Raw genomic sequence first — 14,185 nt, 5'->3', positions numbered from 1 at the left:
TGAGGCCTCTCTCATCAGCTTATAGATGGCCACTTTCTCCCTGCGTCTCCACATCATCTTCCCTCTGTGTGTGTCTGTGTCCAAATTTCCTCTGCTTATAAAGACACCAAAGTCGTATTGGATTAGGGCCACCCTAACCACCTCATTTAACTTAATCACCCCCACAGAGACACTGTCTCCAAATATGGTCATCTTCCAAGGCACTGGGGGTTCGTACTTCAACATAGGAATTTTTGCGGAAGAGGCACTATTCAGCCCTAACAGGTACACTCAAGGTATTGTGCTAGGCACTCAGGGATGTACATATGTCTCATGTCTTAAGAGACGAGACATGCACATAGAAAACAGGAAGTTGCATTAGAAAGGTGCAGAAAGAACTTGGAAACACAGATGAAACGTGAACACAGTTTACAAGAAGGAGCAGTTGTTTCCACTGGCAAGAGATCAGGATGGTTTCGTGGAGCACATAGTATCTGAAGAAGACCTTGGTGACAGAAACAGGGAAATGATTTTTATCTTGGGAGAGAGATCAAAGCTCAAGTGACAGATGGAAGAGTGCCTGGATTACACAAGTGCTAAATCTGTGATTGCATGAGGTCTCTGTAGTGTAGAAAGGATATTGCACAGACATCACCCAAGGACAAAGCCTTGCACTGGAAGGGAATGAGGAGTAGTTGGAAAGGAGGGAGTTGGAACAACACTTGGCCAGAGAAAACAAGATGAGGGTCTCAAGGAGAGGGAGGTTTCAGAGAGGTCTCGATGTCGACTTTGAAACTGAAGTTTCATGACAGCAGCTAGGGCCAGAGACAGAATCCAGGGGCCACTGGGAGACTGGGTGGGTGGGAAGTGAAGGGAGTGGGCACAGCCGTGGTTGAATACATCTGGCAGAGGACTCAGTTGGGACTGGATGGGAGAGTGGTGGTAAAAACATAGGGTTTCAAAAAAAAAAAAAAAAGATGATTCTTGGTTGTGTCTTCAGGCCATGGAAGGGAACCCAGGAAGAGGGACAGTAATGGGGAGGATGTAGAGTTACAGGAGTGTAGAGATCAAGATGTGAGGAGAAGGGAGGCTTTTCAGAGCATAGGACAGGGACTCTCTTTACAGAGAAAGAGGAGGGGGAACCAAGGAGGGAGCCATGTTTACGCAGTTTGGGGGAGTGGCCTCTTTAAGAGAAAACGAATAGAAAATCAGGAATACAAAACTGCCAGTATTCCTCTGTTGTAAGTAAGGTACCCTGAAGCTTAAGCCTGATTCGCTGCAAGGGCAATCCTCTGTGAGGAGGAAAGCAATGCTCAAGTTGGTAGGAAGAGAAAGTGGGAAGAGACGCATGGACACATGGATGTGAGGAGGGAGATCAGGGCCACTCAAAACCTCACTTTTACCAGAACACAGATGTGTGCTGGTCAGTAATTAACAACAGCCATTGGGGGTGGCATGCAGGGAGCCCTTGATTTGTAGTATTTGCCAATTTCTGTGGTTGAAATACTCCCACCCTGGCTGATTTCCAGCTACCAAAATGAGTTCGCTGAGCCTAGGGTTGGGGAGAGAGGCGCCGCCCACTCTCCAGAGCAGGTGCATGCCAGCTCCAGTGAGACACGTGGGTTCCCTGGGGCAGGGCTGGGACGGACAGATGGTCTTGGTGAAGCGACCTCCTCATCAGTGAGGTCGAGGCAGGTGCTGGGCATGGAGTGGGCAGGCAAGAGGTGGGAGGCGTGTTGTTGAAGGGACCGCACCAAAGCTTCAGGCAGTTGCTTCTCTTTGTCACAGACCCTGCAGGAGATTTTCCAGACTGAAATGACCATAGAATCCATCAAGAAGGCCATCAAGGACAAGACCGCCTTCCTGAAGGTGGCTCAGACCAGACTGGATGAGCGCACAAGGCGGCCGAACATTGAGTTGTGCCGAGACATGGCTCAGCTACGGTAAGGTGGGAGGGGACGGCTCGGGGCTCGCTCGGAGGGCTACCAGACTGACTGTGGCGCTGGGCTCTCTAGAAAGCTGCTTTCTGCCCATACACATGGTGTAGGAGCCTTCTGTGAGAATGGTAGCAATGGGGAGATGTTGAATGGGGAAGAGTTTCAGTGTGGGATGATGAAACAGTCCTGCAGATGGATGGCGGTGACGGTTGCACCAACAGTGTCAATGTGTTAATGCCACTGATCTGTACACTTAAGATTGGTTAAAGTTTTATGTGATGTATATTTTACCACAACTCCTTAAAAAAAGAAAGGGACATCAACACTACACACAAAAAATGCTATTAAGCATTTAACTCATTCAGGGAGGCAGCGTGGTGTTTGGGTTCTTTTGCATGTCCTTGGAGTCTTCGGAGCTTCTAGAACTCCTGTCTTATAAGCAGCAGTTTGTGACTTTCTGTGTAGTTCTCAGCATGGGGGACCTGACAGAAAAGGGACTTTCAGTGCCAATTCCACTGACCCCTATCTACTCATGTGCTGTCTTTGTGACTGAGGGTCTCATTTAAGTTTACTTCAATGTGTTTCATTCTCAGTAGCAATCAAAGCCAGCTGGTCTTCATCGAGCACAGCTCCTATATATACACAGCAGGAGGAATCTGACCCCACAGTTTTATCTACCAAACACTACATGAGTTTTATTATTATTTTCACTTTGAAGATTCGTTTTGGGATGGACTTGTAAGGAACTGGCCAAGATTCCCTCCCCACCCCGGCCACAATCTGGCTTCATTTCCAATTTCCCAATACCTGTGAGTCTGCCTTTTCTTTCTGGATTTCATCATTGCTGTTCTTAGGCCTTAAAATGCTCCGTGCAGAAGTAAATCAACTTGATAGCAACTGGAGGAGCCAAGTGGCAGTGCGTGAACTCCAGAAGCCTTTCTGGTGCAGTGGGGGAGATGCCACTCGCTCTGCTTCCACGATAAAATTCTCTCATCTTGAAGGATTGATCCTAAGGATAAAATAAAGAAATAAGTGGTGGTTTGAGACGGTGGATTTCCTGAAATGGAAGGAAGGGGGATCTTGTGAGGCCAACATTGATGATAATAATAATAATAGAGACAATGATGGCGATAATCAATGCAATGATAATAATAACTGCTACCACCTCTTAATCTGACTCTATGCTGAGCACTGCCCTAAGCACTTTATACTATCTCATTCATTACCTTCATATTACAAGTGAGGAAACTGAGGCAGGAGTGGGTGAGTGGCTTGGCCCAGGCCACATTTAGTGGTAAGAGAGAGCTGCAGTTTGAATCTTTGCCTGTCTCACTCCAGAGTTCTATTCCACCAAGCCATTTGCTTCTCCTTCTCCTGTCTTTTACGTCGTGTAATGCTTTTACCACTCCCCTGTCAGGTATCTGATCTCATTTGAGAAGAGTTGGCAAAGTAAAGGCTGCATCCTCATCTCTCTCTCACACAGAGGATGAAACTGAGGGTCACAGAGGAGATCGTTATGATAAAACACCTTACGTATGTAGCACGCATGTTGTCTGCGTTGAGTGCCGTGAAGCGTGCTTTAGGTTGTACGCACATGATCTTCATTTCCAGGATGAGCTGCATTTCTCCTGGTGGAGCTGTTATCTAGGCCATAGCCACAGAGGAGGTCACTCAGGCTGCATATTTTTCAAAGTGGGTTCCATAGAGCTCTTCTTCATGCACAGCTCGTTATTCAGGATAAGCAGCTCTCCACTCCAGAGACTAGATGGGTCCCTAGACAGCCAGCTGGAGGCACCTCTCTGCTTTAGAAGAACCCAGCAGTGAGTGCACACCCACTTGGCCTATTAGGATTAGATCACCAGTTTTGACTTTATGTAAATGTTATTAGGAGAAGCTGAGCTGATGTTTCATTCTCCAAAAATCTCTGCAGAGTCATCAAAAGTGGAGATGGGAACAAATAAATTGTTTATACTGCCGTTAGACAAACACAGGGTTGCTTTTAGAATGGGTTTTGGGTAGTGGTCTAAGAGGACTTTAGAATTATCAGACAATGAGGCATTCACAGCTTCTCCTCAGGAGCTGAATGATTTTTGCTCTTTTTTTTTTTTTTCCCTTTTCCTGGCTATACAGAATTTGCTTTTCTTTCACTTCCTGCCGACTTCACAGTATGTCTATTTCCTCTGCTCCTTCACTGACTTTTGAACAAAACCTACTTTTGTTTCCGTCAAGTTTTCTTGTTAAAATATCTTTGCCAAAAATCTTTAGGATTATTACTGGGGGAGGGGATTACTTTCCTTCTTAAATGGGTCATTCTGAAAGCAGCCCTTTGGCGGTCTAGATTTAGAAAAACTAAAGATCATAAACTCAGGGGAGTGGGGACTGAGAAAAATTGCTGTTTTCATTTCAAGACTTTTACTTTTATTTAAAAATGGTCTAAACGAGTTATTTCAAAAGTGATTCTAAACATTCTTGGCATTTTTGGTGGCAGGTCAGACAGACCAGGCTCTGCTCTACTTAAATAATCTATCCATCCACACATATATTTTTATATATTAGTTTTAACATATATATATATATAAACTGTGGTAGCTTTATTTGTATTTGAATGCAAGACGTTTTGTGGTTTCTGTAATTCCAAAAAAAAAAAAAAAAAAGAAGAAGAAAGAGAAAGAGTGACTCCAGCAGAACAACTCTGCAATCAGCCAAGAACAAGGAAACTGGGAGTGAAATAGGGCCTTGAAGATGATGAACAATATATTTCTAATTAACGCTGAGGGAAGTGGAAGCGTGTTATTCTCTAGCTGTGTCCATGCAGCAGTGTGAAAACAGATACTCTAGCTGCCTACGTTCTACGTCTCTTGAATTATTATTATTATTATTATTTTAGCATTAATGTTTTGACATGTATATTTTCAAACCTTCCCTCCCAGATAAAATTTCCACTAGGCTCGTATTTGGCTGAAAGGAGTAAAGACTCGTATATCATCCTACTCTGTTTCCTATGTTGGGGTTCAGGGTTCCTGTTGAAGCCAGGGAGGGTGGGAGGCAAGAGGCAGGCCCCCTGTGATTGTAAACAATCCACTACCAAAAATCCCATTACCAGCCAGCTGCAGCAGCCTTGCCGAAGATCTGTGTCTTTGCTAGTGATGTTTTATACCCTGGGATCTTTAAAAAGCCTTTCTTTTTTATTTCAATTCCACCTAAACAATAACAAGAAATTTGCTTTCCGATGAGTTCTCAGATTTAGTATTTACTGTCCCCAGACAAAACCAAACTTTGGCACTTAAGCTTTAATTCTTCCTCTCCCCATTGGAAAGCAGAAGACAGTAGAGCTTGTAAGAGGAAAGGCGTTGCACAGCGTGGATATGTTCACATGGCCTGTTGTTGCTTCAATGAGCACGCGTGGGGGCCTTTCCCAGAGCCTTCCTCTTCTTAGGTCACCTACAAGTGGCTTGGAAGCGAATGCTCCAGGCTCCGTCCTGCCTTTCCTTCCTTTTTATTGCCTTGGGTCTGGGTCTTTTTCTTAGTAGATCCCATGGATTCAGACCTTTGGGCAATTCCCTACCTCCTAAGACGTCCTCCGTTTCACCGAGGGCATGAAAGTTGGTCTTCATCCAATAAGTAATTTTTGCACACCTGTATTTTTGCAGGAGGGGTTGTGGACGCAGCCCTGGGCAAGGTCAGCAGATGCTGCAAGCAGACAATCACGAGACCCTGAGTGCCGTAAAAGGCTTGGTCCTCTTGGAAGCCATGACACAGGGCAGCAGATGGTTTCCGGGTTAAGGGAGGGACTTCCGGAAGAAGTGTTAGTTCACCTAGGATTTGAGGAGGGGATAAATTAGCGGGATGAAGAATGGGTTAAGAGCATTCTGAGCTTGGGGGACAGCAAGAGTGAAGGACTTGAGGTCCGAGAAATTGCAAGCATATTCCAGGATGTGTCTGCAGATGATGGGATGGGTCTTCCCGGGTCTCTGCTTCTACTCTTCTGTCTCAAGGCGCTGAGAGTGGAACGGGGCCAGGAAATGGGACCCAGTTTCTTATTATGGCCACTGAAGCTCTGTATTTCCTTCTTAGCTTTCTGGATAACCAGGTACAGCTTACAAACACATGTGGGCCCTGTGTCGAGGAGAGGGCAGCATATGAACCCCCCGGCCTCTATTTCCTAGTCTGTAAAACAAGAAAGTTGGGCTTGGAGACCTCTCTAACTTTGTTTTCCAGTTGTGAATTTCTGTGAAACTATAGAATTGCCTTAGAATAATGATTTTAAAATGGTCTGGATATTTTTCTATAATTATGAAATCATTTTCTGTCTCCTGGGACATCTACATTCCCATTGGCTCATTGTCACCATTCTCTTTATATTTCTTTATATTTTATTAATTTCATGCACCCCTCATTTGCTGATAAATAGATCCTAAAGTAAAGAAAACATGAGCTTTGCATCACTGGTTACAATGTGATGTACTTGGAGTTGCGTAAGCTATAGAAGTGTGACCTCTGCTAACCTAACCATGCTGATTCCCTTATGCTGCAGCCTTGTTAACGAGGTACACGAGGTTGACGACACCATCCAGACCCTGCAGCAGCGCCTGAGGGATGCAGAGGACACCCTGCAGTCGCTGGTCCACACCAAAGCCACCCTCGAGCATGACCTGGCTGTCAAAGCCAATTCCCTGTACATCGACCAGGAAAAATGCATGAGCATGCGCAAGAGCTACCCCAACACCCTCCGGCTGGTCGGCTTCTGCTAGGGAGCCCACCGGGTGTGGTTTTGATACCCCTAAGGTAAGGCTGAGCCAAAGCACTGTCTCAGCATTTGAACCGAGTGCTAATATAGTCACTTATTAAAGGATTATGCTGATGGAAATGTACCAACGTCCTGTCTCAGAAAGCCTTTTGTTCGAATCCAAACCTTAATTTTCTACTATTTACTAGGCGTCTGGGTTACGGGAAGGATATGAAGAAATATAATCAATCTAGTAGAGAAGGTAAAAATGATAACTGGTGTGATTCTTGTCATTGTGTGTGTAATCCGAATGGACTGGAAAGGAGGACTGTATTCTCTCGGAGGCAGTCAGGAATCATGAAGAAGTTGGTTTCTGAGTTTTGCTTTAAACGATCCACAGTGAGAAGGGGAAAGGCCATTGGGCATGAGGTAGTTGGGGTAATTTGATCAAAAACAAAGGTAGAGAAATACAGAGTGCCTTTGGAACAATAGTAGGTAGGGCCAGCTTGGCTGTGATTCATAATACATAATTCTTAATGTGTTCTGCACGTCTCTTTTTGTTCCACTCTCATCTCTCCAATTCAGACTTTCATTACTTGAGCACTGCTTTCATAAAGCCATTTCCATGCTCAGAGATACTCATCAGTTCCCCCAGTCCCTGAACCTGGAGTTGAACACCCCCTGCCCCACTTCTCCAGGCACCTCGTATTTCTTCATATGTGACACTTTTGTCCTATGTGCTGACTATATATTCTTTATATGTTTCTTTACATTTTGTTTATGGTCTTTTTAAAGTACAGAAGTAAAAATGTGTCAGTGTTTTCTGTATGATTCATGCCTTTGGAATTATGCTCAGAAAGCACTTCTGTATCCCAAGATAATGTATTTATAATTTATTCTAATTCTTTTGTGTGTTTAAAAGTGGCATTTAATCACCTGGAATGTATGTTTCGATGGTGTAGAAAGCATGCTAGTGTTGAATCCTTTTGGTCTGGGAGCTCAGAAATGGGAAGATGAACCAGGAGGGGAGCAACATTTTCTTTCTTTTCTTTCCTATTTCTCACGCTTGTGTGTGTCTCTCTCTTATTAGCATTTCTCTCTGTATCCTTGTGTTCTCCTTGCTCTGCCTTAACCACTGTCCATTAACCCCAACTCCATTTCCTTCTCTCTCTCTGTTTCTTAGAAGTGTTTTAAGACCTTGGTTAGTCAATTCCACAAATCATCTCAGAACGCCAGAAGAGCGGACGTCCAGATGAGAAGCTTGTATTGGGGTTGTGCTGTGGTCTCAGTATATCATTTTAGAAATCAAATTGTAGGTTTAGTTGTTCTGTTTTTGCCTCTAATGGAAACAAAGGTATATAAATGCCACTAAAATTTTTAGCAATGAGAGTAACCAAATGTTGGTAGTTACGACTTTTAGACAATAGCAGGAATAAACTTAAATTCAGCATATCTCTTATTTGTTATGTGTCTGGGGTAAAACCTTTCTGACTTTTTTCATGAACTATATTTTTGTCTTTAGGAATATATGCTTAGGTAGTCCTTTTACTGAAGCATATATATTCCTGGCATTACAAGACTGTGATGGGAAGGAAATGTAATTGAGACATAGCAAAGTTTTTTTGTTATTTTGGTAAACCGTGGGCAAGACTAAATTCCACAAATAAACATTTGGTTTCTCATCTAAAATACTGCAGCTACTCCAGGAGGGTAAATATTCTAATGCTGAAGCCCAAGAGCTCCACGGCTCAGAAGCGTGGTCCTGTCTAAGAATCTTTAGGACTACAAATACTGGCTCGTGATCTGGCTTTATTTATTTAGGCCCAAACTATCTTTAATATCATGTGGCTTTAAGAAGGGCTGCTGGAATGTCAAAGGCTTCCACTTACCCAAGCATCATTCAGATTTAGAAATGTGTGTAATTGCCCCTAAATAACCGAGTCGGCTATAATTTTAGTAATTTCCATTTATGTCTCTGGAGAGTGTTGTCATAAACACCTCACCTGGCACTTTTGAGTCCCGAGTTCGTGCTGTAAATAGCTGAAGTGTGGGGTCTGGTTTTAGGTTATAATTTTTGTTTTGCACCAGAAACAGGGGCGGATTCCTTCCCTTTGTGTGCAGGGCTGACCCAAAGCACAGAGGAGGAGGTGAAGCTGCCGCTCATCTTTGTGGCTGAGTCTTCCCTTGCAGCCTTCCTCCTTCTAACCCTGGCCCTGAAGCTGTTCCCAGCAGGGCTGGATTCATTATTGGCACCAACTGCCAAGACCGGCCTTCTGTGCAGAGTGCTCTGATGGTATTATCTGAGCTCTATATTAATATATATGGTCTGATAAGTATTCATGCATTAATGGGGAAAATAAACAATACTCAATCTCTTCCCCAGTGATGGTGAATCCATTCACGTTGCGGGCCAGCCCTAGACCACTGGGACTGTTTATTTGGAAGGCTGAGTTGAGAAGGATCCTGAGAGGTCAATAGATAGTGCCACATGAAGCGGGTGCTGTGGCTCACGCCTATACTCCCAGCACTTTGGGAGGTTGAGGCAGGAGGATTGCTTGAGGCCAAGAGTTCAGGACCAGCCTGGTTAACATGGGGAGACCCCGTCTCTCTACAAAATACAAAAAATTAACCAGGCATGGTGGCACACACCTGTGGTCCCAGCTACTTGAGGGCCTGAGGTGAGAGAATCACTTGTGACCAGAACGTTGAGGCTGTAGTGAGCTGTGATCATGCTACTGCACTCCAGCCTGGGCTACAGAATGAGACGTGTCTCAAAAAAAAAGACAGTTCCATGTGCAGGGAATCTGGAATGGAGAAGTGGCTGCATACATTCCCTCATCCCTCTCTCTAAACAGCTCTGAATTCTTTCTCAGCTCAGATAGATCCTTGGCTTTCAATATCAGAAGGATCTGTCTTGCGACCTCTGGCTTATTCCTACAGGACCTTCCCATTTGCTAATTTTGCTAGGAGCCAGAAAGAGACCCTTTCTGCAGCCCATTTTTTTCCGTTTAGCAAGACAAGATCCCTACATATACCACCATGACTCCTGAACAACTCAGATGGCTTCATGGTAGAGTGAGGGGGGAGCTTATTGGCAACAGGGAGCTTTTCATAGCTATTCTAAATAATATCTCCTTGTGTATGCATAGGGCTGTGGGAACCATAAAAATAACTTTTATTTTGCAATTACTTTTTTTCCCTCCCTGTAAAGTAAAGGTTAATTTTAAGGTGATGTGAAATCTTTGGACTAAGTTTCAACATTCCTGTCTTTGGCATTTTAACCCTGCAGTCACTCAGACGTAAGAACGCCTTCCCTACTTCCATTAAAATGGTGCCCTGCTTGCCCAAGAACCTGCTCTTTAGTAAAACCTGCACATTTTCTGATAATGAAAATCTGTATCTGTATTGAGGGCCACCTATTTATTTGCAGCAAGCGGGTTGTCTTCATCTCTCAACGCCAGTGCTCTTCATGGGTATAGCAAAGACAGGGGGCTCCTGGAGAGACAGGAGGACAGGCAATCTGAGAGGAAAATAATAAGCCAGGTCCACACACAACACCCATGAGCACCACGTGTAGCGCAGTCTGAAAGATTAACACATTGGTGCTTTGCAGCGGTGCTGGAAGGGGCGACCAAATTTCCCAGTTCCCTAAGGTAGATATCATAGATATTGGTCAGCCTCTGTGGGAAAATAACCATGCCTCCAAATACTCATGTCCTTGTGAAGTCTTCCCTCCTTGAATATAGGCAGGCCCTGTGATCACTTGAACCAAGAGAGTGCAGTGGAAGTAACATTGTGTCAATTCTAGGTCTAGGCTTTAAGAAGGCCTGGAAGCTTCTGCTTTTGGAAGCTAGCTGCCGTGTAAGAAGTCTGACTAGCCTGAGACCACCATGCTGTGAGGAAGCCTAAGCAGCCCATGGAGAGGCTCCCCAGCCAACAGCCCTAGAGGAGCTCTCAGGCTAGGCAGGCACCAACTGGTAGCCATGGGATTGAGGCCATTTGGGATCTTCCCACTCTCCTAGTGCCCCAGCTGATACCATGTGAGACAGAAATGCTGCTCAGTCAACCCACAGAATCTCAAGAAAGAATAGATTGTTGTCTTAAACTACTAAGTTCTTAGGTAATTTGTTATGTAACAATAGACAACCAAAGTTTTCACTGGATTCTCAGAAGTCAAATTCCTGGAGAGGAAGGAAATCTGACATTTGTGGAGTGCTTACTGTGATCCCATCATATAACATGACAATCTCCTGAGTCCTCTTGGCTGATGCCAGGATGTGAGCTCTTAACTACCATCCTATACTGTTAGTTGGTCTCTGAGAGGAGTGTAATCCCAGACAGTGGTTCTCTTCTCCGCAACAACAAAAAATGTGTAAAATGATTGTATTATTGAAATGTGAACTGAGGACAGAGGTATTTAAGACATTTTTACTTTTGGAAAATGTGCATAAAATTAAAACATGAGTGGGATCCAGCTTCTGTGTCATTGATCCTATCTTGAGATTGACACATGTAATGATAATGATAGTCAACTTTTCCTGAGCAGAAGAACTGCACATGTATTATTTCAACATCACGGGTAAGGTACATACATTTAATGATTTATATTCTAAAATGGGAAAATTGAGACTTAGGGAAGGAAAATAACCCGAAGCCAAACAGGGGCAAATTTCAGAGTCAGGAGTTAAACTCAGATAAGCTTGCTTCCAAAGCTCTTTGCTGTAATCCTACAGTGCCTTCTTCTAAGCTGTTTAGAATGAATGAGACATCCTCAAAAGTTGTGTGTTTAAAGGAAAATTATTTTAAAGCCAATGTTTTAATATCCCAACAGATATTCATGAAGGTGTAATATTTTATTATAAATAATCAATACCATCAGTACCATAAATTTTACCATAGTATTGCCAAGACTTAGCTTTAAACTTCTTTGATTCTATCTTTAAGTAGAATTTAAGTATAAGAGCTGAGTATCTATGTGCTTTGTTTTTTCAGATAGAGAAAACAATTCCCTGACAATTTGATAAAAGGTATATGGAGGTTAGTCCCGCATCAGTGTCAATGGGTATTGCCAACAGGATGGTAGAAGAGATTGAGTGAGGTACAATTATTTGATTTCCAGAACTCTGTCATTGAAAACCAATGCTGGTAGCCATTAGTGGCCTAGACTACTAAACTATTTACAGCATTCCATCTCCTTAGTCTCTTGTGGATGAGTGGATCCATGTGACCTAGCGGAAGGGATGTGAGTCACTTCAGACTTGCATATTTAATTGCCAGTGTGAGACTGTCTAAAGTTTTCTTCCTTTTGACATGACAACCAAGAACATTTGAGATATTCCCTGAGCCACCAAGATAAACAGAACTTACTTGCTGACCTACTACAGCCATTTAACATGTTGAAGAAATATATTCATGTAGTCGTAAGCCATGGACACTATGGAGTTGTTACTGCAGCGTAACCTAGCCTATCCTGACTGATGCACCAACCAGAAGAAACAGCTGAATGCAGGGACTACAACGTGAATGGTCATTTTCTACTCCGAAATTCAGACTGTTTAGTTCCCCAGAGTGCAGGTAGTGCTGGCTAGGCAATTGAGCACATCCCATCCCTAGAAATAGCAGGCTAAAATGAAATAGTTTTCAGTTGGGCATGGTGGCTTACGCCTGTAATCCCAACATTTTGGGAGGCCGAGGCGGGCCGATCACCTGAGGTCTGGAGTTTGACTAGCCTGACCAACATGGAGAAACCCCATCTTTATTAAAAATACAAAATTAGCCGGGGGTGGTGGTGCATGCCTGTGATCCTAGCTACTCAGGAGGCTGAGGCAGAAGAATCGCTTGAACCCAGGAGGCGGAGGTTGTGGTGAGTGGAGATCGTGCCATCGCACTCCAAGCCTGGGCAACAAGAGAGAAATCCCGTCTAAAAAAAAAAAAAAAAAGTTTTTACTTATTTAGGAAACAGGACAAAGCAAGGCCCTCTAAGCACAGAATAGCCAGCCCAGAGGTGCAGGTATTTCTAAGACTATGAGAGCCAAAACAACCCAAGGCACTTCAGTGTTAAAACCCTCAGAGGCTATAAAGTGGGGATGGCAAGCTCAAATGCTTATGCGGCCAGCCAGGAGATACAAGCGAAGGTTATTTAGCTTTCCTGGTATCACTTTACTATAATAGAAACAACAGTGAGGCTCAGTGGCAGCTGAACTTCAGCTGCTGGGTTGGGGAAACAATACGGAGTTTTAGGGGAGCAGAGAGCAGCCTTCGAATAAGCAGACCTGAAGAACGTGTGCCCAGACTAAAGAGGGAGCCTCTATTCTGCTCTGGAATGTGCCCTTTGTGGCTGGAACTGCTGTACCCTGCTGTTGAGGTTATTGAAACCCTAGTAAGAATCAGAAAGCTCTGGCTTAGAGACTGAAATAATACTATGATGTCTTCAGATGCTTATTTTACAAAGCAACTTAATAAGGATAACAGTAGAGACGGGAGCCCCAGTTTAGTCCTAGGGCTTAGTTTTGTTTTATTCATACTTTAAATTGCAGCGTTGGTGGCCACATTGGGTCTGAGATGAACTGAGGCCCAGAGATGCAAGAATGTACCAGTCGGGACAGGTAATATGATGTGGTTTTAATTTATGGCACTAGTGTACAGTCCAATAGAAAATGGGAGATTGAGTCATCTGGGGGACCTAGACCTGTCAAATTAACTTTAAAAGTATATGTTGTTAGAAATCAAGAAATAGGACCTAACCCATAGTGCAATACATGTTCATCCATGTCTACAAAAGCAGCATTATAGCATAGCTTAATTCTATTCATAAAAAATAAAAGAAGCTTGAAATTCTCTAACACAAAATTTGAGCTGTCAATTGGGCAAACAGAGGAAGAGGCACATGAGCCAAAGACATGGGCTTTACTACAAATTCCAAATGGATAATACAGAAGGACTTGATGGTGCATACTCTTGTGATTCGTTACCTTTGCATGATTTTACAGAAGACTGCGTGGTTAGAGTGTAATTTTGAGTTGAAGAGACATCAAATTAAAATTTAATAACCAGATTGGCATTACTGAAATACTCTGGCTCAGTGAAGTGATCAAAACAACTAGAGAAACTAGTCAACAAAATCTATCCCGTGATAAGAATGAGAAGCTCTGTAGCATCAGTTATGTGATGGATATAATCAAGGCAGCTGCTTATTTTAACATTTAAATCATATCTATATATTTATATCTGTATGTTCATATATATGGATATTTTTGGCTACAGCATCCTTGTTTTTAAGAATTTGAGTTTTAATTTTTTTATAGCCAGGATGGTGAAGCAAATATATAATATTAAGTTTTATATACTTTTTTCTTTTTTTTCTGTCCATATTACCTGTATAGCAAATGACTTATATGTTATATCTTAATATCATAAAAAATTACATGACAACATAGAAATATGTTATCCCTTTAAGATGATGAAACATTATAGATGAGGCTAAACTCTTTTTTGACCTCCACCCCCCAGTCATAGCCTCTGTCTCCTCAGTTAAATACTGTTA

The 14,185-nt window shown here is 43.1% G+C and overlaps 1 protein-coding gene across 2 annotated transcripts in view; it reads left to right on the top strand.

Moving 5' to 3' along the window:
• TEKT3 (tektin 3) overlaps positions 1-6,791 on the top strand; it is a 41,362-nt gene extending 34,571 nt beyond the window's left edge. For both annotated transcript variants that reach the window (XM_011995292.1, XM_011995291.1), the window contains 2 exons: positions 1,768-1,922; positions 6,451-6,791. In XM_011995292.1, coding sequence (XP_011850682.1) covers positions 1,768-1,922; positions 6,451-6,667 — 372 coding nt within the window. In that variant the 3' untranslated portion in view covers positions 6,668-6,791. The remainder of the gene's footprint in view (positions 1-1,767; positions 1,923-6,450) is intronic.
• The last annotated feature ends 7,394 nt before the right edge of the window (positions 6,792-14,185 follow it).

The sequence above is a fragment of the Mandrillus leucophaeus genome, unplaced genomic scaffold (genome assembly GCF_000951045.1).
Source record: "Mandrillus leucophaeus isolate KB7577 unplaced genomic scaffold, Mleu.le_1.0 Scaffold480, whole genome shotgun sequence".
In the NCBI taxonomy this organism is placed as follows: domain Eukaryota; kingdom Metazoa; phylum Chordata; class Mammalia; order Primates; family Cercopithecidae; genus Mandrillus; species Mandrillus leucophaeus.
The sequence above is the reverse complement of the archived record's forward strand: the minus strand, read 5'-3'. Positions and strand labels throughout refer to the sequence as shown.